Here is a 20939-nt window from a genome sequence, read left to right on the forward strand (position 1 = left end):
CAAGGCAAAAGCAATCTCCTCTGCACCCTCTCTGGACACCTCATCCCTCCAGGGTTATGTAAGTGGCACCACTCTGAGCCCAGGGGATGATCAGATCAGAAGAACCCCAGTCTGTCCCTCCCCTATGGCATGGTGCCTAGCCAGGGAAAGCACATATAAGTCCATACTTACTGAGTGTTCACCTGCAGCAGAGATGCTCCAGACCCCAGGAGCCATGGCCTGTGACCTTCTCTTCAGGCTCCTTCTACTTATGGTTCTGGCAGCCCCCTCCCAAGGCAACCGCCTTGGCCCCACATCTCGATTGCGTTATTCCAGGTTCCTAGACCCTTCCAATGTCATTTTCCTGCGCTGGGACTTTGACCTTGAGGCTGAGATGATCACTTTTGAGCTCCAGGTCCGAACAGCTGGCTGGGTGGGCTTGGGAGTCACAAATGGCTATTCCTTCGTGGGAGGCGATCTGGTTGTTGGAGGAGTCTTGCCTGAAGGCAATGTCTATTTCTCGGTAAGTTGGAGGGTGACTTTCTTCCAAGGATGAGGGTCTCTGGCTGGGGTTCGGGATGGCTTTGAGTCCAGGAAGGATCCACATTTTCCAAACATGCAGGCACACTCCCAGAACACCAGCTGGCTGCTGACCTCTCCCTACAGAAATGGCCATTGGAGAGATTCAGTCTACATCTTTGGACTCCATGTCCCTAGGTGCTAAGGAATGGACCACTGGACTGAGAGAGTCCTGTCCCACATGTCTGCTAATAGCCCACTTAATGCAGGTCACAGGGGAGAGTCACAGCTGTTTGAGACAGTCTTCCTCCTCAGTTTCCTTCCAGCTCCATCAGGTACACCACAGCCCAAAATAGTCTAATCATGCCACAGAAGCATTTTTAGCTTAAAATTGTTATGTACTTTTGAGTAACCAGGCATCGCTCCGAATTCTTTGCATGTTAAACCTCACAGCATCACTATGAGGTGGATGATTATTATCCCATTTTACAGACACAGAAGCAGCTCATACATCTCCTGCATTGATATAGGGAAGCCACAGGACAGGATGAATAACGTAGGGAGTTCAGAGAGTAAGTGAGCTTTCAAGGGTTAGAGATACAGGAATATTAGGATTGATGGAGGTGAGATTCGAAACTGAAGTCAAGCAAGGTGGTGAAACTCGCATCAGACATTGTCCGTCCCTCTGCTCCAAGGTTCCACCCTTAATGCCCTGCTCTGTCCTAGGAGCAAAGTACATAATAAAGAAGCCCTTGGTTCTGCTAAACTAGTATCACAGGGGAGCTAAAGGGATACTGACTTCTCTTGGGACTCCTGGTTCTTATCCTTGACCTTCAATGGACCCCAGGATCAGCACCTGGTGGATGAAGACACCCTGGAGGCGGACGGGAGTCAGGATGCTAAGCTGCTGAAGCTAACAGAAGATGGTGTCTATACCACCATGCTTTTCTCCAGGCCCTTCCGCTCCTGCGACCCCAATGACAAAGACATTACGGTAAACTAAGGAGGGGAGAAAAGTATTTGAGCACAGACTGCTTTTTCTTCTAGGGAGTTATAGTCACCCCTATGCTGTAATGTCCATGTATCTCAGGTAGCCAGTCACAGTTCCTAGGACTTCTATCTTCATTTCAATTGTGCCTACTCTTAAAAGCCACCAGCCCTCTATAGCATGACTTCCCACTGATTCAGCAGCCCCCCCACCCCCCGCCCCACTCCTCTGCCTTCCTCTTGTGAAGTACCCTGTCTGATTTCACTGAACTTTAGAGTGTCATTTACCAGATGTGGACACAGGCATAGAGAGGGAATAAGAGAGGGCATGTGCCTTGCTCAACATTTCCAACAAGTTGGCCTCAGAGGCAGAACTAGGACCTGACTAGCTCTCACCCCTGAACCTGAAGCTCTTTCCATCCCACTGTGTAGACATGAGCAAGTGGTTTGTATTGGTCCTTGGGTGTGTGCAAAGGGTTTCTCATGGGTATAGCATCTCAATGCCCCTGACTCCCCCAGAGCGACACGGTGAGGGTGCTGGCTGCCTATGGCCTGGATGACACGCTGAAGCTGGACCCGGAGCGTACTTTTGTCAAGTCCATCTTCCTGCTACAAATACTCCACCCAGATGATCATGATGTACCTGAGGACACAATCATCCATGACTTGGAGATCACTGATGTAAGATCACACCCAGCCTCCTCCAGCCCCCTTCCCATCTTCCCGGTCAATCCACACCCTCCTCTTGTACTCAATACTCAGTACGTCCCTAGAATTGAAATTTCTCTGACTTCTCTCACACCCTGGAGGATGGCCAAACTGACCTTAAAGTGGACACTCTTCCATTCTCTGTCCCTTTCCTTGATTCTCTGGGAGCCTCACTCCCACCCGACCATAGCCTGTGTGTGTCTCTCTCCAGTTCCTTATCCCAGAGGATGACACCACGTATGCCTGCACCTTCCTCCCTCTCCCCATCGTCAGTAAGAAACATCATATCTACAAGGTATGGCGAACCAGACAATGGGACACTGTCAAGGCAGTTGAGCAGCTCAGTAGATTGGGAGGGAATGATGTCAATCAGATGATTGCTGGAAGGAAGCAGTGGGGCTACCATGTCCACCAAACATAGCCTGGCCCCATGGGGCTAACATACATGGGGCCAGGCTATGTTTGGTGGACATGGTAGTTTCATGATTTCTTGAACCCAGAACTATAGCTCCCAGCATTGTTTCACTCCAGCCCCACGATGCATCTGAGATTTTGATGAAGTTCATGAATTCCTAAGTTTGCAAAGAAAAAAATGTAAGCCCCACCCCAGCCCCAGAATTGTACTCTTAGCCCAGGAGGAGGTGTTGGCTGAGAGAGGCATGGCCAAGAGCTAGAGGGAACGCAAACTTGGTCACCTGATTCCACATTTGGGTGGTTCCAATTTTGATTAAATAAATAAAAGTATGATCTTATAGTAAGTAGCAAAAGTGTGGGAGCCATATTTTCTTTAGAGAGAGAATCCAACAAGAAGTGGTTTCCTGCTCAGATATCACAGACTAATGAGGTTAGTAAGGGAAAGGCTGAAGTCATGGGGGTTAGCATGCTGTGCTCTCAGAGGTTTTAAAAGGGTGGAGGCGAGAGATGAGTCAGAGTTGAGGGGGAAATGACAAGTTAGGGAAGAAAATACCAGAAAAAATGGAAGAGAAAGAAAATCGGAGAGAAGCAGGGAATGGGTGCAGTTTTATTTGGGGAAAGGGAACATGGAGAATAAGACTTGATAAGACTTGACATAGAGGATCGTGACTATGCTTTGCCCTCCCTCCCCCCCCCTCCCCAGTTTGAGCCCAAGTTGGTCTCCCACAACGAGACGATGGTGCACCACATCCTTGTATACGCCTGTGGCAATGCCAGTGTTCTGCCCACGGGCATCAGCGACTGCTATGGGGCTGATCCCGCCTTCTCCCTCTGCTCCCAGGTCATCGTGGGCTGGGCTGTCGGGGGCACAGTGAGTCCTGTGATGAGGAGATAGGTGGCTAAGGGGTGCATGCTGTTGGGAACTGGGATTGCTGGGCTGATGAAGGCTGGGATACAGGGAGGTCTGGGATGGGTCCCTGCACCTAGCTCCCAGCCTGCACCTACCTACAGTCTTTCTTGCTGCCCAATTCCCTTCATTCAACAGAGTTACCAGTTTCCAGATGACGTGGGTGTCTCTATTGGGACCCCCTTGGACCCCCAGTGGATCCGACTGGAGGTTCATTACAGCAATTTTCACAACCTTCCTGGTGAGCCTCTGAGCATTTATGGAAGAAGAGCTGGGCAGACTGTCTGATGCCTCTAGGAATTGGGAAGATGTCTTGGGATGTGTGCTGAATCCTTTTGCTAACAGCTTTCCTGGGCCTCTTTCTCCCCATGTTGTGAACTCCTCTCCTGCCTTCTGTGGTTTGCCTTTCTGCACCAGGTGTGCACGACACCTCGGGGATTCGAATGTACTACACAGCACACCTGCGCAAATACGACATGGGAGTCCTGCAGCTGGGCTTCCTCACGTTCCCCATCCACTTCATCCCCCCTGGTGCTGAGTCTTTCATGTCCTACGGACTGTGTAAGACAGAGAAGTTTGAAGAGGTGAGGCTGGGAGGCTGGGAGGTTCCCCATCACAGATCTGGTCTGATCTACAGCACACACAGCCTGCACCCGACACTTGGACAATGACTACAGCCTGGTGCACAGGAAAATCACTAACTGGGATTATGCAAGGGATGGAAGGAGTCAGGGCTTTGGGGACAGAGGGAGTGGGGCAGGGATTGGGGACAGGTAAACACTAAAGGGGTTCATATCAGTTATGAGAGAAGGTGTCAAATATTAAGGGTGGAGAATCAAGGGGCAGGGCAAGATGAGAGTTCTTAACTAACCAGCTGCCTCTCCTCCCTGTCACAGATGAATGGGGCCCCAGTGCCTGACATACAGGTATATGGCTACCTGCTCCACACCCACCTGGCTGGGCGGGCTCTGCAAGCTGTGCAGTACAGGTAAGGGAAGAAGGCATGGATTTGAAGCTTTCCTTTGTGCATGTGGGAATAAATCTTAGAAATAGTTTTTTATTCTGCAGTATAACTTTAGGAGTAAGGAGGAAACAGAATTATCCACAGAGCAGAGAAGCCTTGAAGAAGACTGTGGAAGGAGGAGCTTTCTTGTTTTATGAACAATCTATACCCACAGAGTGATGCCCCACACAGCTTCTTTATTGATAGACACCCTCCCCACTTCATCCTCCTCACCTTATTCCTGTCTCCTCCCTTTCTCTCCCTCCAGAAATGGAACACAACTCCGAACAATCTGTAAAGATGACTCCTATGACTTCAATCTGCAGGAGACTCGAGATTTACCTCATCGGGTGGAGATCAAGCCGGTGGGACCCCGGGGGAGGCACGGCTGGTGTCGGGGACAGGCAGGCTTAGGGCACATTAGTGTTAGCCAGGATAGTTCTAAAACTGGTCCAGTCTCTCTATGTCTTACTTTTGGCCTCTGTGTTTCACTCTAAATAGGGAGACGAGTTGCTAATAGAGTGTCACTACGAGACACTGGACCGAGACTTCTTGACTTTTGTAAGTAGCTCTCTCCCCGCATAGTCACCATGACAAACGCATGGACTTGAAGCCTCATTGCCTGGCTTTGAATGCCAACACAATCATTAGTAGCTTTCTAACTGTAGGCAAGTTATTCAAGTTCTTTGTGTCTTAATTTTCTAATTTATAAAAGAATCAACAATATTATTTATTGCATAAGTGTTGTGAGAGTTGATTAATACATGTAAAGCATCTAGATCACTGTCTGACATGTAACAGATGCTCAGTTAGAGTCAGCTATTGTTATCATGGTCACAAGGAACCCCACGCATATTGTGTGTAAGGAATGGTTCCAAGCTTGTCAGATTCAAAAGGAGTTGCTTGCTACTGAGGAAGAAAACACTGCTCTTAAAATGATTCTAATACAAGGTAGAAAGTGATATGCATCATTAGAATAGAATGGAGATAATGTACTAGAAAAATTCATAGGGAAAACCCTAAGGTCTCCCTACAGTGATGAGAGCATATGACATATTTGAGTGGGTCCTGAATTAGATGTGTACTGATAGGGAATTCTGGAGAAGCTCCTGAGGGAGTGGCTTTAAAGAAATTCAATATTTTGTCTTATCTTCTCAAACCAAGACAGTGGCAATGGAAATATAGAGGAATTGAAAGATATGTGAAATATTTCTTTGGAAATGACATGAATAACTGTCTAACTGGAAATAGAGAAGGAGGAAGAAAGAGTTGTGGTGAAGAGTGGTAAGGATCAGTGAATTAGCTGGAGGTTAAGGAGAAAGGAAAGCAGGTTCATTGGTAAAATGGCTACCTAAACCATTTCTGCCTGCCTTGTTCTCTCTGCATGCCTCTGTATCTTTGTCTCTCCATCGGTCTCCCTCTTCTTTTCCAGGGGGGTCCCAGCACCATTAATGAGATGTGCCTCATCTTCCTCTTCTACTATCCCCGGAATAACATCTCTAGCTGCATGGGGTACCCTGACATCATCTATGTGGCCCAGGAGCTGGGGGAGGAGGCATCAGAGTGAGTCATCCTGGACCATAAAATCCTCAAGTGTGATCTCTAGAAGTGAGATCACTGATCACTTATGTACAAATTCTCGGTCTGCCTTTTTCTCCTATATTACCTGATTCAGTCAGACTATGTTTACTTTCAGGTAGAGGCCCTTCATTAGTTGGAGGTAAGGGTTCTCTCTGAGGCTTCTTTCCAAGAATGCACATCTGTGCAGATACACCCCATTTCACATATAATTTTAGGGCATTTACAGGTTCCCTAAAGTTACTCCACCAACATCCTTAGACTTCATGGCTCTCAGATTAAGAACCACTTCTTTAAAGAATCAGATGTTTCTCTTTTTTTACTCTTAAAAATCCTATCTCTAAGTCCTAATGATAATTCTCTTTCTGCCAAACTTATGATTATTTCATCCTATATAATAAAAGGCTAATATGCAAATTGTCCCTTTGACTGGGAGTTCAAACAGAGGACAGGGCTGGCTGGTCAACCTCCTGCATCCCCTCCCCGCAGCAGGCCCAGCCTGATCTCCCTGGTCAGGCAGCTGGCCAGACCCCACCTATGCACCAATTTGTGTACCAGGCCTCTAGTTGATTTATAAGACTCCTTACAGTTTATGCTGACATGAAACTGGTGCTCACAAAAGTGATGATATTTCATACACCATTGTCAAGGCTTTAAGTTGACCCTAAACTATTGTCTGTCTCCCACCCTGCCCCTGCCCATGAAGTTCCATGGAGGGCATAATGGCCATGAACAATGTTGAGTGGACCCTGGAGAACATTAAGAAGGCTGAGAAAGCTTGTAAGGAGTCCCAGCAAACCGTGATAATAAAGACCATTGACGTGAGTGTCTTAGGGTTAAGAATGGAGGGATATGGGGTGGTATTGGGAGAAGCCAGAATTAGAGAAGAATGAGGGAGGTGAATGACAAAAATAGGAACACTAGATCAAGGAAGAAGAAGCCGATGCAGCAGAAAGTTGGACTTATGCAGCTCTGAGTTGTGGGTTGGGATTGGAGTCTCCCAGTTAGTGTGTGAGGCTGCAAGGACTGGGATAACTAACTAAAGTCCCAAGAAAGGAATCAAGGTGGGGAGGCTTCTACCTTTGTCCATTTTTCCCCTTCTCCTGCAGGAAGTAGTGGGAAACACAACAGGCTGGATTCCAGAAATCATCCCTACACCTAGGGGGCCCTGTTTGGAGTCATCAGGAGGCAAAGTGGAGCCCCAGGATGAGACCCCTGCAGGTTTCAGGGCTGCGCCAATGGCCCTCTTGGCCTCGGGCAATGCTACCCCGAGGCACCTCCCCATGGCTGCCCTCTTGTTTGGGCAGGGGGCCTTCTTTTGGCTCCTTGCTACCCTGCAGGCTGGAATCTGACACTGTCTCCTCATATCAAACACCCAGTCCTCCTCTCTGCTCAGTCCCCTGGTTATCAAACACAGAAACTCCCCTCTTTTAGCTCCCAAAATGTCCCCCATCTGTGTCCGTTCCCATGGCCCAAGTCAGGACACTGGCAAGCCTGGCCACTGTAATACTCCATAAGGTTCTTCCATGACAAGCTATGCAATTCATCCTTGAAAGCTTCAGTAGCACCAGTGGGACTACAGGTTTTCTGACAAAATCTGGATCTAAGTTTGGATGTGAGGTCTGAGAAGTCTGATGCTCCAGCTCACTCAAGGGGATGCCACATGGGAAGAGGGGGCTTGAAAGCAGATGGAGAACCCTGGAACCCTCCTCCTCCCATGCTGGCCCTAGAGGGGCCTCCTGCTTCTCTCTTCTTCTGACATTTTGTCCAACCCTCCCTATAAGGCAGAGGCAGCAAACCATATGTGTGATATGTGGTAAAGAGAGAGTTGTGTTTATAAGGGACAAAGCTTAAGACATCAGATTACATAGAACTAAACTTGCTTCCTGTTGCCATCTCTTTCCTTTGAGTCTTTAGTCCAGGAGAGGCAGCTGGGAAGTCTCTTAAATTGCTCAGTAGAAGGCATCTCTTCTACCTGGCTGCCCCAAATGCCACGTATAATGCAGTCTTGCTCTCCTCACCATGCCTCTACTATTGGATGGTCTTTATTTATCCCATCAAATGTCACATTCTCAACACTCAGATCAACAGGTGTGAAGAGCCTTAACTGGCCAGGCCAGTTGAATTGGGCTCTGAGGACAGGTCAAGGGTAAGGTGAAGAGAGGTAGTCCTTGGCTCTAGAGCCCAGAACATGTCAAGGAGGTTCACATGGACAAAGCCTGCAGTTTGCAACCATAGTTGACAGACCTGTGGTGGCTGCTGCTCTGAGAGTTCTATGGGGCATTCTGTCTTCTAAGCTTGAGAAGCTCTGTGCCACCCTATCCTTTGAGCTTTAATGTCACCATGTTTCTCTATGAATTGCTCTGCTTGTTATTCACGTCCTCTGGAAGGAATCCCTACTCTGGCTCTTATTTCCTTGGAGACCACTGCTTGAAGGGCTGAGCCTTGGTCTAACATCATAGCCCTGCTTCCTGACAGAGCAACACCCTTCCTCTGGGAGTGGTGAGGTGCATAGACGGTACCAAGCCCATGACCTCCACTGTCATTTCTTCTGGAGAATTCTGGATGATCCCTTCTGAGATCCTACAAAACCTTCAGTGTTCCCATTTAAATAGCTCCTTCCATCTCAGTTGGACATTTGCAATGCTTAAGGTCACTTTGGGGCATCATGATGTATGAGCAGAGGGACTTGCTGTCTTTAAATCAAGTTTTCTGAAGTTTATGATTATAGGAAAAACTAGCTCCCTGGAAACCAGAGGATTGTCTGTGTTCACTTTGTGGCAACTTTGTTGTCGTCATTCAAGGAAAATGGAGGTTTTCCTTTTAGAAAGTTTTTCCAAATAAGAGTTTTTGACTACTCTGAGCAGAGAACTTCCAGTCTGCATGCTATAGTATATTCCCTTGGATTAATTTCACTGTAAAGCATAACAAATGAAAATCACTAGATTTATATAGACAAGTATTTAAATAGCTATTTTAATTATCTACATTTAATAGAAGTCAACAAACCTGTTTTAAATTTTTTAACTAGAGGTCATGAAAGGGATGTTTGAGAAACAGGGAACTTTAATCAAGATAATTAGTAGGAAAATAGTAGCCATCATTGAAAAAGTGAAGGTTAGCAGAGAGATGGTTTAAGATGAAAAGTTTAAGCTTATGAGTAGAATCCTGAGAAGTCAAAAGTTATTTCCACATAAAAAAAATGTTTTAAAATTAATTCTGCCCAAAAATTCAATGGGAAAGCTTATGGAGAAGCATGTGGTTGCTGATGAAGATTAGAAAGATATGGCTTAAACAGAATTTTATGATTTGGAAATTTAAAGCTACATAGGTTCTAAAGTCTGTTCCAATTCAGTCGTGCTTTTATCTGGGCATATATTTGGAAGTAAACGTGTGTTACATCCATAACACTTTCTGTCATCCATGTTACCAACTTCTCTCTGATTATTTCTCTAAATAAAGCTGGACTTAGAAATATAAATCTTCATGAAGGTTGTAGGACTTGTTATGATCATCCTATATAATAAAAGCCTAATATGCTAAGTGTCTGGTCATTCAGTTGGCCATTCAACCAATCAAAGTGTAATATGCTAATGATATGCTAAGGCCGCTCAACTGCTCACTATGATGTGCACTGACTACCAGGGAGCAGACGCTCCGACTGGTAGGTTAGCTTGCTGCTGGGGTCCAGCTGATCAGGACTGACCGAGGTGGGCTGGACAAGCCCTGAAGCCCTACAGTGGTTCTACCCCAGCTGGCCAACCTCCAACATCCCTCCCTGACCCTGATCCTGCACAGGTGGGGTCCCTCTGCCTGGCCTGTGCCTTTTGCAATCTGGGACCCCTCTGGAGATGTTGGAGAGCCAGTTTCAGCCAGACAGTGGACAACCAGTCACTATGATGCACACTGACCACCAGGGGGCAGACGCTCAATGCAGGAGCTGCCCCCTGGAGGTCAGTGCGCTCCTACAGGGGGAGCGCCACTCAACCAGAAGCTGGGCTCACAGCTGGCGAGCACAGTAGCAGTGGTGGGAGCCTCTCCCACCTCTGCATCAGTCAGACATCCCCCGAAGGCTCCTGGACTGCAAGAGGGGGCAGGCTTGGCTGAGGGACGCCCCACCCCCAAGTGCACGAATTTCATGCACCAGGCCTCTAGTAAATTATAACTTGTCAACCCTAACCGGTTTGGCTCAGTGGATAGAGCGCCAGCCTGCTGACTCAAGGGTGCCAGGTTTGATTCTGGTCAAGGGCATGTACCTTGGTTGTGTGCACATACCCAGTAGGGAGTGTGCAGGAGGCAGCTGATTGATGTTTCTCTCTCATCTATGTTTCTAACTCTCTATCCTCTCCCTTCCTCTCTGTAAAAAAATCAATAAAATATATTTTTTTAAAATTATAACTTGCCAGAAACTATGGTCTAATTTGAAATTAGTATATCTTGATTTACTCTTGGTAATTATCATATGATACAACTTCTAGCCTGGGTATTTTCCCAAAGATCTTTAGGCATCTTGTGCTCAAATAAGCAACCCTGCCTGGGTTGAGGTCAACTTCTCTGAAGTTTTTCCATCATCAAGTGTCATCAAAACACCTCCAGCCACAGAACACCTGCTGTTGGCTCCTCCCAACATAGTACCAACCCACCTCGCCTCACAACCTCTTCACCATGTTGTGATTGTAACACGTGTGTGTATTTCAATATCTATACCCTATTTAGACAAAACATAAGTGAACAGAAGCATAACCACAGGCAGAAAAACTGAGGTACAACTATCCTCCTAGCCACACCTCAGAGCAGAGGTGAACCCAAGTCACCTTTGGGAGAATACCGTGAAACTCAACATCTCACTCAGGGGCAAGACTAAACCAAGGACTCACTATGCAATAATGCTCACATTCATTCAGTGAATCACCATCAAAGAGTAGTGCTTTTTGAAGAAAATTATGAAACACTGATAAGCTTAATCTCATCACACAAACCACAGAACATTTTACTGGCAGAAAATATATTTGCCATATAATATAATGTACATGAACACACATACACACAGTCCATATGAACTCCATTGGCTATTTCATAATTTTTATTCTCTGTTATTTGTTTACACATTTTGTTCTCAATGGATCTCTCTAGAAGGCAACATATGAATAGCAGCAAGTATAAAAAGCTTAAGAAAAATACCATAGGGTATGGGGGAAGGGTGGAGGGGGTAAATGGGGGAAAGGGGACATCTAAAATACTTTCAACAATAAAAATAAATTTTTAAAAAGGGAAAATGTAATGGAAATATTTTTTTTTCATTTCAAAACAAAACAAAAACAATCTTTTCCCCAAAAGCCAGTTTGAGACACTACAGTCACCTCAGAGAACAGTTTTCTTTTACAAAACTTGTTTGAAAACCAGGGGCCTCATAGCAGTCTTATTATAAAGGACCAGCACTAGGGAGAATCTTCTTTACTATCAGGAAAGCCACAGGGAAGAAGGAAAAGGTTTAAATACTAGTAGGCATAAGAACACTTGGGGGATTATGTAATGGTCATAATAAACCTTGCATGGACCTTTACAGACTGAAAATGCATTTCTATGAATATTGCAGCTCCAATGTTTACTCCATCCTACAGATGAGCAAACTGAGACAAGGAAAGGGAAGGAAAGGAGTATCCACCTGAAGTAATAGTCCCTGTGCCAACCTGGTAGCAGGTGATACTCTCAGAACTGATCCCCTGGAGTCACCTGCTGTGTTAGGATCTGATGGCAGCCCAGGAGCCAGCATAGCTCAGGAGTCAGAGCAGCCAATACTTGATTTTATCTCTTCCCCCTCCACATTTTCTGCCTGGTTCAAGGACCATACCTTGTGCATAGATTTCAAGTTTCAATCCTCAAGTGTCTTCAAATGTCTAAAGTTGAGTCCAGCTTTTCTTTGTTCTGTCTTGTTCTTTTTTTTTTTTTTTTCAGAAGTACTTACTTTTCAAAACCTTATGCTTTAATCATTGTCGATTCATATACACAAAGGATTGAATTTCAGTAACTACAGATCTACGGTTGTCCGGACAAATTCTTTTATTTTTAAATAAATCTTTATTGTTCAGATTATTACAGGTGTTCCACCTTTTTCCCCCCATAGCTCCCCTCCACCTGATTCCCCACCCCACCCCACCCCATGCCCTTACCCCCCGCCACTGTCTTCATCCATAGGTGTAAGATTTTTGTCCAATCTCTTCCCACACCCCTCATACCCCCTTCCCCCTGAGAATTGTCAGTCCACTCCCTTTCTATGTCCCTGATTCACTTGTTGGTAGGTATGGGAAAAGATTGGACAAAAATCTTACGCCTATGGATGAAGACAGTGGCGGGGGGTAAGGGCATGGGGGGGGGTGGGGAATCAGGTGGAGGGGAGCCACGGGGGGGGGGGGAATTTTTTATCTTTACCTTTTTCTTCTTCTTCCTCTTCTTAAAGAATACCCTTCAGCATTTCATATAATCCTGGTTTGGTGGTGATGAACTCCTTTAGCTTTTTCTTGTCTGTGAAGCTCTTTATCTGACCTTCAATTCTGAATGATAGCTTTGCTGGGTAGAGTAATCTTGGTTGTAGGTTCTTGCTGTTCATCACTTTGAATATTTCTTGCCACTCCCTTCTGGTCTGCATAGGTTCTGTTGAGAAATCAGCTGACAGTCATATGGGTATTCCCTTGTAGGTAACTAACTGTTTTTCTCTTGCTGCTTTCAATATTATCTCTTTGTCTTTTGCCCTTGGCATTTTAATTATGATGTGTCTTGGTGTGGTCTTCTTTGGATTCCTCTTGTTTGGGGTTCTCTGTGCTTCCTGGACTTGTAAGTTTATTTCTTTCACAGATCTTTCCAGACAAATTCATCCTCCATTTTCCAAACCCAAGTGTTTAAATGAAGCCTTTGGTCAACTAGTCTGCCCTGGTGTGAGCTGGCTGCAGGATCCTCTGTGCCTTAGGACCCTTTGTCCCATGTCAGGGCTTGTGGTGTCAACAAGACAAGTGCACTGGGAATTCTTTCAGGAAAGATAGAAGTATGGGAGTCTATGACCAAATCCACTGGGACAGTTTAGTATTAGGAGTTTTGTTTTGTTTTGCTTTGAGTTGGAAGATCAAGTTAAGAGGCATATGTTCTTTGATATAGGGTCTATCAATTTTTTTCAGAGGACTATCACTTGTGGGTAGATTCCAAAAGGGAAGTGAAACTAACTGATGATCTGTGCCCCTCATGTGGAACACACTAAGCCATCCAGACAACAGCACAGCCATGGAAGTAGGTCAGAACGTTGTGCAAATGTGTTCACAGCAGGTGGTAGACATTTGTGTGTCATAAGAACATTAAGTCACATGTGCTGGAGTTCCTACATGCTGGTAAGGTTCATAGTGCATGTAACCAGGACCTGAGAGTGAAACAAGGATATTGTTGCCCTAGGGAAGTGATCCCCAAACTCTGGTCTCAGGACCCCTTTACATTCAAATTTAATGAAGACCCCATGCTTTATTTATGTGGGTTATATCTATTTATATTTACTGCACTATAAATTAAAATGGACTTGTTTGTACAATATTTTGTAAAATATTTTATTTTTTTCATTCATTCAAAATAACAATATATCAACTCTATGTTACCATAAATAATGTTTTATGACAAACAACTATATTTTCCAAAGCAAGAAAGTGAGTGAGAAGAATGACATGATTTTATATTTTGTAAATATGTTTAGTGCCTGGTTGAACAGAAGATAGCTAAGATTCTTGTATCTGTCTCTGTATCCATCTATGGTGACAGCACACAGCATAAAATTTCTATAAAATGCCATTGTATACTAATGAGAGTGAAAAAGGCACATAACAAATATATTATGAAAATAGATGTGACTTTGTGGACCTCAAGAAGAGTTTTGGGGGCTTCAATGGGTCCCCAAACTACATTTTGAAAATACTGTACTAGAATTAATCCCTTAATAGCACTCAAACATGAGTCTATTCAAGGGAGTCTGGGTGATAGAAGAAAGTACAGTAATAGATCAAAGATAATGAATTTGGATATGAAAGACATAACATGCTCGTAGTCCTAACCCCTTGAAGGAGAGTCTGGGCAGTAAAATAATAAAAGAAAAGTTGGTGAATAAAATAAAAAGCAAATAAGATTATGAACTCTGATGCCAGGACAGAAACTGTCTACTCTATGCCATATCTTTATAGACTTAACTCCACCCGGGTGATTTCTGGTCTAGAAGAGTTAGATCCTAGTAAGTGAATCCAGCCATTAGTGGTAACATCAAAGGTATAAGATTATATCATAAGTAAGATTAATTTTCCCTGGAAGTACTTTTAATGTTTATAAATACAAGTACTTCTCAAATCTGTAGTAAGAGTATCAGTAGTCCCTATGAAAGTAGTGGTTGCAAAGTTTCGGAAGTTATGTTTTTAACATCAATGATCATATTCTTATTTTCTAGTATAGTAAAAGTAGCCTATAATATTCCCAATTTAATTATTGCAGTTCCCGGAATCAGAGTGTTTAGAAGATCTACAATGGTAGCATTTTTTTTCTATTTATAGCTACAAATAGGATCCCTTTAGAAGCACTAATACTTCTAGTTTGTGTAATAGCAAACTACGATATTGGTAGCCATGGTATTTGGAAAAGTCCACAGGAAAATAAAGTGTGATTTTTAGTATTACTAATTAAATAATGTACAGTAGTATTAATAACTACTGCTGTAGCAGTTATTTGAGTGTCAGTTATCACCAGTGCTCTCAGTTATAGTATTATGTCCTGTAACCCAAGAACAAGTTGGGTGATTCCAATGACTATATCTAAAGCAACAGTATTTATAGTGCTTAATGTGGTATTCTACAGGATATCAAAATCATCTGTGAAGTCTGTAGTAAAATACATAAAATACCTGTACTGTAATTGATGGGGCTATGCGAGTTATAATTTTAAAAAATAGTTGTATATATTCTGGTTCCAAAAGAAGTAGCTACAAAGTAAGTAGTGGATACATCTTGAGATATACCTTCAATGCCTACAGTGCTTGGAGTATCCATATCTATAAAAGCTAGTGCAAATATTTGTGAAAATTTATGTAGCATAAAATCATGTACCTGTTAATTGATTTTGTAATAGTTGTTTTAAAGAGATGTCTGTAGTAGTTATCCTGCCTTTAGTAGTAATCAGGGAACTACAATAGTATTTGTGGTGTTTGCAATATAAGTCAATGCACCCATTGGTGTTCTATCAGGAGTGATAGTATTTGAAGCATAAATGGTAACATTTGTAATAGCTGTGGTAGCATTAGTTGCAATAAGAGGTAAAAAACTGGTTGTAGAATTTGTTGTTACATGATGGTGAGTTGCTGTATCTAGAAAAGACATTAAGGAATCTGAGGCTATTGTAGTATTTGGAATAAAAACACTACTGGAGTTATCTGCATCAGCAATATTTACTGAATGCTCTGTACTCTTCATAGTATTGGTGGTGGGAATAACTGTGTTACTTGGAATTTAAGTGTTTGTAAGGACGGTGTCAGAAGTAGTGTTTGAATTTGTAGTTTTTGTGCTGAAAACAGATGTAGTGATGGTGGTAGTATATGCTGTGGTGGCATTTCCACTAACTTCAGTAGTAGATTTAATACCTGTAGTGTTCGTATGTGAGGAAGTGGCAATGTCTTGAGTACTAGTAATTATTATATCATTAGTAGCTGGGCTGTTTCTAGTGGGAGTACTTATAATGTCAGTAACACGAGTTGTCATATTGGTAATATTTGTATTGGTGGTGCTTTGAGTGGTACTTAAAGCATGGGTAGAGGTAGCTGGAGGATAAGTAGTGGTACTGATTCTGGTCAGTGCATTATCTGTGATGGTGATACCAGGGGTGCTTGTAGGAGGTAGAGTTGACATGATCTCAGTAGTAGTTTGTTCAGAAGTAGCATTTGTAATCAAAGGAACTGTGGTGATACCTGTAGTTGTTTTTGTGTTTCTAGCAGTGGTAGTATTTAAAATATTTGTAGTAACTGAATGCATGCTAGTAGCATCAGTCTTAGTATTTGTAAGAGAAGGAATAGTTGTAATCGGAAGCGTATTATTAGTGCTAGTAGCATTGGTACCTGTTGGGGAAAGAGCAGTGGTAATAAGACCAGCAGTACCAGTGGTAGTGTTAGTAGTACTTATTGGGAAAAGAGTGGTTGGGATAGGAAATGTAACATCAGTGCTAGTAGTAGTAGTATTTGCTGGGGAAAGGGTAGTTGTATTAGTGGTTGTGATAGGAAAGGCAGTACCAGTGCTAGCAGTAGTAGCATTTGTAGGGAAAAGAGTAGTTGTATTAGTGGTTGTGTCAGGAAAGGCAGTACCAGTGCTAGCAGTAGTAGCATTTGTAGGGAAAAGAGTAGTTGTATTAGTGGTTGTGTCAGGAAAGTCAGTACCAGTGCTAGCAGTAGTAGCATTTGTAGGGAAAGGAGTAGTTGTATTAGTGGTTGTGATAGGAAAGTCAGTACCAGTGCTAGCAGTAGTAGCATTTGTAGGGAAAGGAGTATTAGGAACAATAGTACTAGGTGTAACTTCAATAGTACTTGTTGGGAAAGAAGTGGTTATATTAGGAAAGGCAGTACTATGGTTAGCAGAAGCAGTACTTGAAGCAAAACTAGTGACAATAGACTCAGAAATGGTAGCATTAATAGTAGATGTAGTATCTGGAGATGTTGATAAGAAGGTACTGGTCATAGGTGTAGTAGTAATGTCGGGACTATGATGACTCCAAGTAACCTCAGTTAAGTTTTCCAGGCTGAAAATCTTACTCTCGTCAGTCAATTGAATAGTTAGTGTCTGCCAAAAAAGAGAGAACATTGGTATTTTAGGACATCTTAAACATCACATTTAACAACACAAATGATGTTCATTTTTTCCCCCCAGAGAGTAACAGAAGGTTCCTTTTCAGGTCACATTGATTCCAGACAGATGAATATAGAGAGATGTGCTGTGGGCATAATCCCTGTGCCAGAAATGTGTCTTTCTACTTCATTTAGTCAGAACTACACTGCTCACAAGAATTTGTATCTTTGATTAAAACCAACACTCATATAAATATCTTTGTTTTGCCACTAGATTTTAACCTCCTGAAGGCAGGCTGGTTTCATATTTTCACCATCCCCAACACATAGTATACTGCCTGGCACATAATAGTGTAGTGTAAACCCTGAAATTTGGATTTCTTTTTTTTCCCCTCTATCTCTTCTTTTTTGTTTCTTTTGTGTAAGGCAAGTGCCTCACTTAAGCTTCAACTGACAGATCTGTCCATTTCAAAGAGGCATCTATTTCCAGCCCACTGAGGCTCCTTTGTTTTCCAGATCTTGGTTGATTTCAATAACTGATCACTTAGGCCCCTAGCTTATATCTCTTCTCAAGTTTGAAATTCACCATGTGTCAAATTCAACAATAAAGACTGAGCCCTGGAAGCCCTAGATTCCTACCCCACAAAAAAAAGCTGAACTCTAGGCTCTTGCCCATTCTCTTCCCCCACCCCACCACCACCAGGTCCTCCTTGTATGGCCCCAGGTGTGCTGTGAAATTTCCATGACTTGTAAGTTATAAGCCTGTATCTTTTCAGTTTCCTGATGATTATTACTGAAAAATGTCTTTTACTCATAATAAGAACCACATGAGCTGGTCCAGCCACAACTTTGGTTATTGATAGGTTGAGACCAGCACAAAACAAATGGGCATCTTATATGCTACAAACTTCCCCCAAAAGAAAGTGTTCAAAAATCTTCTGTATCAGTCTTAACTGGAAGTATTTACTTGCAAAGGGTGGTTTTGAGCTCAATAGTTCAGGAAAAATGTTCTGAAGTAGAGAACTAAATGATATGAAATATAGCATAGGGAATATAGTCAATAATAATTGTGTATGGTGTTAGATGTGTGTCAGATTATTGGAATGATCACTTACTAAGTTATGAAATGTCTAATCACTAAAATGTACACCTGAAACTAATATAATAATGTATGTCAACTTTAAATGAAAATAAACAAAATTATTTAAAAAATCAGTTCTCAGTAACTTAAAAAAATTAACAAAATTGGAGAGAGAGGATCTGTTTGAATGATCAGAGGGTCATTGTCCAAAATTCAAGTACCAGCAGGACACTCTTTTTATCTTTTAGAAAACAAGAATTATACTTATCCATTTTTACCTTTCCAAACCACTCTCTATGAGTTACTGAATCCATATTTATGATAGATCTAGTGTTCAAAAGTGGGATACTTTTCCTTCTGCTGTTATTCTTAATAACTCTACTTGAAATTTGTCTTCAATTAGTTGGCTGTGGCCATTAACCAAATAATTGAACGCACATCACAGGTAGCATATATTCATTTTTATAATTACCACCAATTTTCTGCCAATTTTTACCAACCTATAAGATCTACTGATTTGACCATGAAGGTGAGTAATTTCAGGAAGAAGGGAGAAAAATCTCCAATAACAATTTTATTAGATAACGTTTTCCTTTGTTTGAGCCTCTGTCACAGACATAAGTTTTGTTATACTAGCCTGAGAGACCAAACTTAACACATAGCATAGTTTCTTTGGGAAACAAATAGAAAGGATTTCATCACACCATTGATCATTGCTCCCTTGATTACACTGGGGAGGACCACTAATATTTTATATTTTACAATATAATTTAATAGTCACAACTTTTCTGGAACATACCTATTGTATATATCTATAACCTTTCAAATATAAGTAAATATAACAGTGATAATAATAGTGGTGGTAACTTTGCAGAATAAAATTAATTTATGACATAACAACATTCCTTTGAGACATACCTGATTGTAGGGGTCACTTGTAAAATTCGTTGTCGTGAATTGCTGGTTGTTATAGGTGACATTGACTTGTGTCACATAAGTAGAGTGGATCCCCCAGATTTTAATATATCCAACTTTCAGTTGATTTGAGTCATTCAAATACTTATTGTACATGGTCTGGATTTGTAATATGTTCTATAAATAATGTATAAAGATAAAAATATATATCTGTTGATTGCCTATATTCCACATTAAAATGTTATGCCTCAAATTACTATTGTTGTACTGGTTTGCTGAGTACCAGCTACAGTAAATTTGATGATACGCAATATTATTGTAGCTCTCATATTGGATAGTGCAGCTCTAAGATATTCTCTCCATCCTGGGTACCATGTTTTAAGACTAATCTATAATACTAATTGCAGTCCAATAGAATAATCAGATCTGAAAACTAGTTTAAACACAAAACAGAGGAAGTTTCCCTGGAGGTTATGATCCAAGAAGAGAGAACAGAAAGGATATATGAGAGACATTGTCACATACTTGAAGCACTATCTATAATAATAAAAGCATAATATGCTAATTAGACTGGACATCCTTCTGGGGCTGCAAGGGAAGCCTGGGTCCCGGGTGCCGGAGGGAATACTGGATCCCAGGTGCCAGAGGGAAGCCAGTGCCGGCAGCCAGGGGAAGAAGGCCTACTCTTGCATGAATTTCGTGCATTGGGCCTCTAATTATGTATAAAAGACACAATAAATTTGTGTTATACTATTCCTAGTTCAAATCAATGGGGGGAAAATTAAAGAAAGTTCCAGGTTTGACATAAAATGATCTCCCTACTCTAATTAGAATTTTGTAGGTAATCCATGGAATTACAAAACATGCATGATAGATTGATTGAATCACTGTCTCAAATTATTTACCCCTCCTTATCTATACCCTTTTTAATGTAATTTTGCAATATCCTTCTGCTCTGGTGCTGGATGGGGCATTCTATCCCACCTTTATGTCTGGGCTTGGCCATGTGACATACTAATGGGATATTAGTCAACTTGATGCAAATGGAGATTATAAGAAGTTCTCAGGCATTTCTATTTCTGTTTTTCCCCTTTTCTACAATCATGAAAAGGTCATGCCCAGACTTGCCCATAAGGCCATCTTAGATCACTCAAGAGCCATATGACCCCAAAGGTATGTGAGTGACTACAGCCAGGATCATCCAAGCAGCCTAAGAGTACCACAACTGATTGCAGATATAGGTAAGCCAGCCAAGATCAGCCAACTCCAGCCCAGATCAACTGAACATTGTAAACTCACGAGCTAAATAAGTATTTGTTGTTACATACTGTTTAAGTTTTTGGGTTGTTTGTTGTGCAATGAGTAGAAGATGTAGCATTTATCCTTCAAAACTTTATCAGCCAGAAAATGCGGTCTCAATCCCAGAAAACATGTTATACATATAAGGATTCATCCCCCTCCTCCCCACATTATAATACGAATGACAAGTTTCTTTTTATAGAGTGATAGTATATTGGATAATTATCAAAATAAGGACTGGTTCTTCATTATTTTAATGTCAACAGACCTGATTTATAAAGAAAGGGAGGTCTTCCTATTAAGACATGGGATATTACATCTATACAGTTAATGAATAATGCTTAATCTATAGCTAACTGGAAGAGGATTTATAAAATTCAATTTTAAAAGTCTTACCTGACTTGCTGTAAAGTTTGCCAAAAAATATTTTCCATTTTCATAGGTATCTGAAACCAAGAAAATAGATTAAGCAACTATTCGTTACTTCAACTGCAGCAGATAATCTTACATGGAGTCAGAAAATGCCTCAATTGGATCACAATTACTGATCAGGATAATCTTGACTTCTCTGAGGAGCACTAAAAGCAGGAGCTGAGGGAATATTTCACTCCTGGTTAGTGTGGGGATGTGCATATGGAAGAGAGTGTTTTGAGGTAAGGGTCAAGAGGTTGCAAAGACCAGAGAACTAAGGTTGAACTAAGGTCTCCTA

At 42.2% G+C, this 20939-nt stretch overlaps 2 protein-coding genes across 2 annotated transcripts in view; one reads left to right on the forward strand and one right to left on the reverse strand.

The window, feature by feature from the left end:
• The first annotated feature begins 214 nt into the window (after positions 1 to 214).
• LOC103294142 (putative DBH-like monooxygenase protein 2) lies at positions 215 to 7447 on the forward strand. Its single transcript, XM_008150520.3, has 13 exons — positions 215 to 502; positions 1346 to 1492; positions 2005 to 2166; positions 2405 to 2488; positions 3311 to 3478; positions 3653 to 3755; positions 3932 to 4098; positions 4411 to 4502; positions 4786 to 4882; positions 5019 to 5078; positions 5950 to 6080; positions 6802 to 6916; positions 7205 to 7447. Exons 1-13 carry the CDS (start codon positions 215 to 217, stop codon positions 7445 to 7447), a joined length of 1857 nt encoding a protein of 618 aa, XP_008148742.2.
• Positions 7448 to 15613: 8166 nt separating this feature from the next.
• Positions 15614 to 20939, reverse strand: part of MGAM2 (maltase-glucoamylase 2 (putative)) — a 77187-nt gene continuing 71861 nt past the window's right edge. The window contains exons 44-47 of the mRNA XM_054726637.1: positions 20627 to 20676; positions 18935 to 19108; positions 16387 to 16930; positions 15614 to 16215 (exon numbers count right to left, since the gene is read on the reverse strand). Of these exons, the coding sequence (XP_054582612.1) occupies positions 15614 to 16215; positions 16387 to 16930; positions 18935 to 19108; positions 20627 to 20676 (1370 nt within the window). The remainder of the gene's footprint in view (positions 16216 to 16386; positions 16931 to 18934; positions 19109 to 20626; positions 20677 to 20939) is intronic.

The sequence above is a fragment of the Eptesicus fuscus genome, chromosome 14 (assembly GCF_027574615.1).
Source record: "Eptesicus fuscus isolate TK198812 chromosome 14, DD_ASM_mEF_20220401, whole genome shotgun sequence".
NCBI classification, from domain to species: domain Eukaryota; kingdom Metazoa; phylum Chordata; class Mammalia; order Chiroptera; family Vespertilionidae; genus Eptesicus; species Eptesicus fuscus.

Excerpts from the sequence above, each read along its gene's own strand:
- LOC103294142 (XM_008150520.3), top strand. The coding sequence starts at position 215 with ATGGCCTGTGACCTTCTCTTCAGGCTCCTTCTACTTATGGTTCTGGCA. Across the intron at positions 6,081-6,801 it reads CTGGGGGAGGAGGCATCAGA|TTCCATGGAGGGCATAATGG; the intron begins GTGAGTCATCCT and ends CTGCCCATGAAG. Across the intron at positions 6,917-7,204 it reads TGATAATAAAGACCATTGAC|GAAGTAGTGGGAAACACAAC; the intron begins GTGAGTGTCTTA and ends CTTCTCCTGCAG.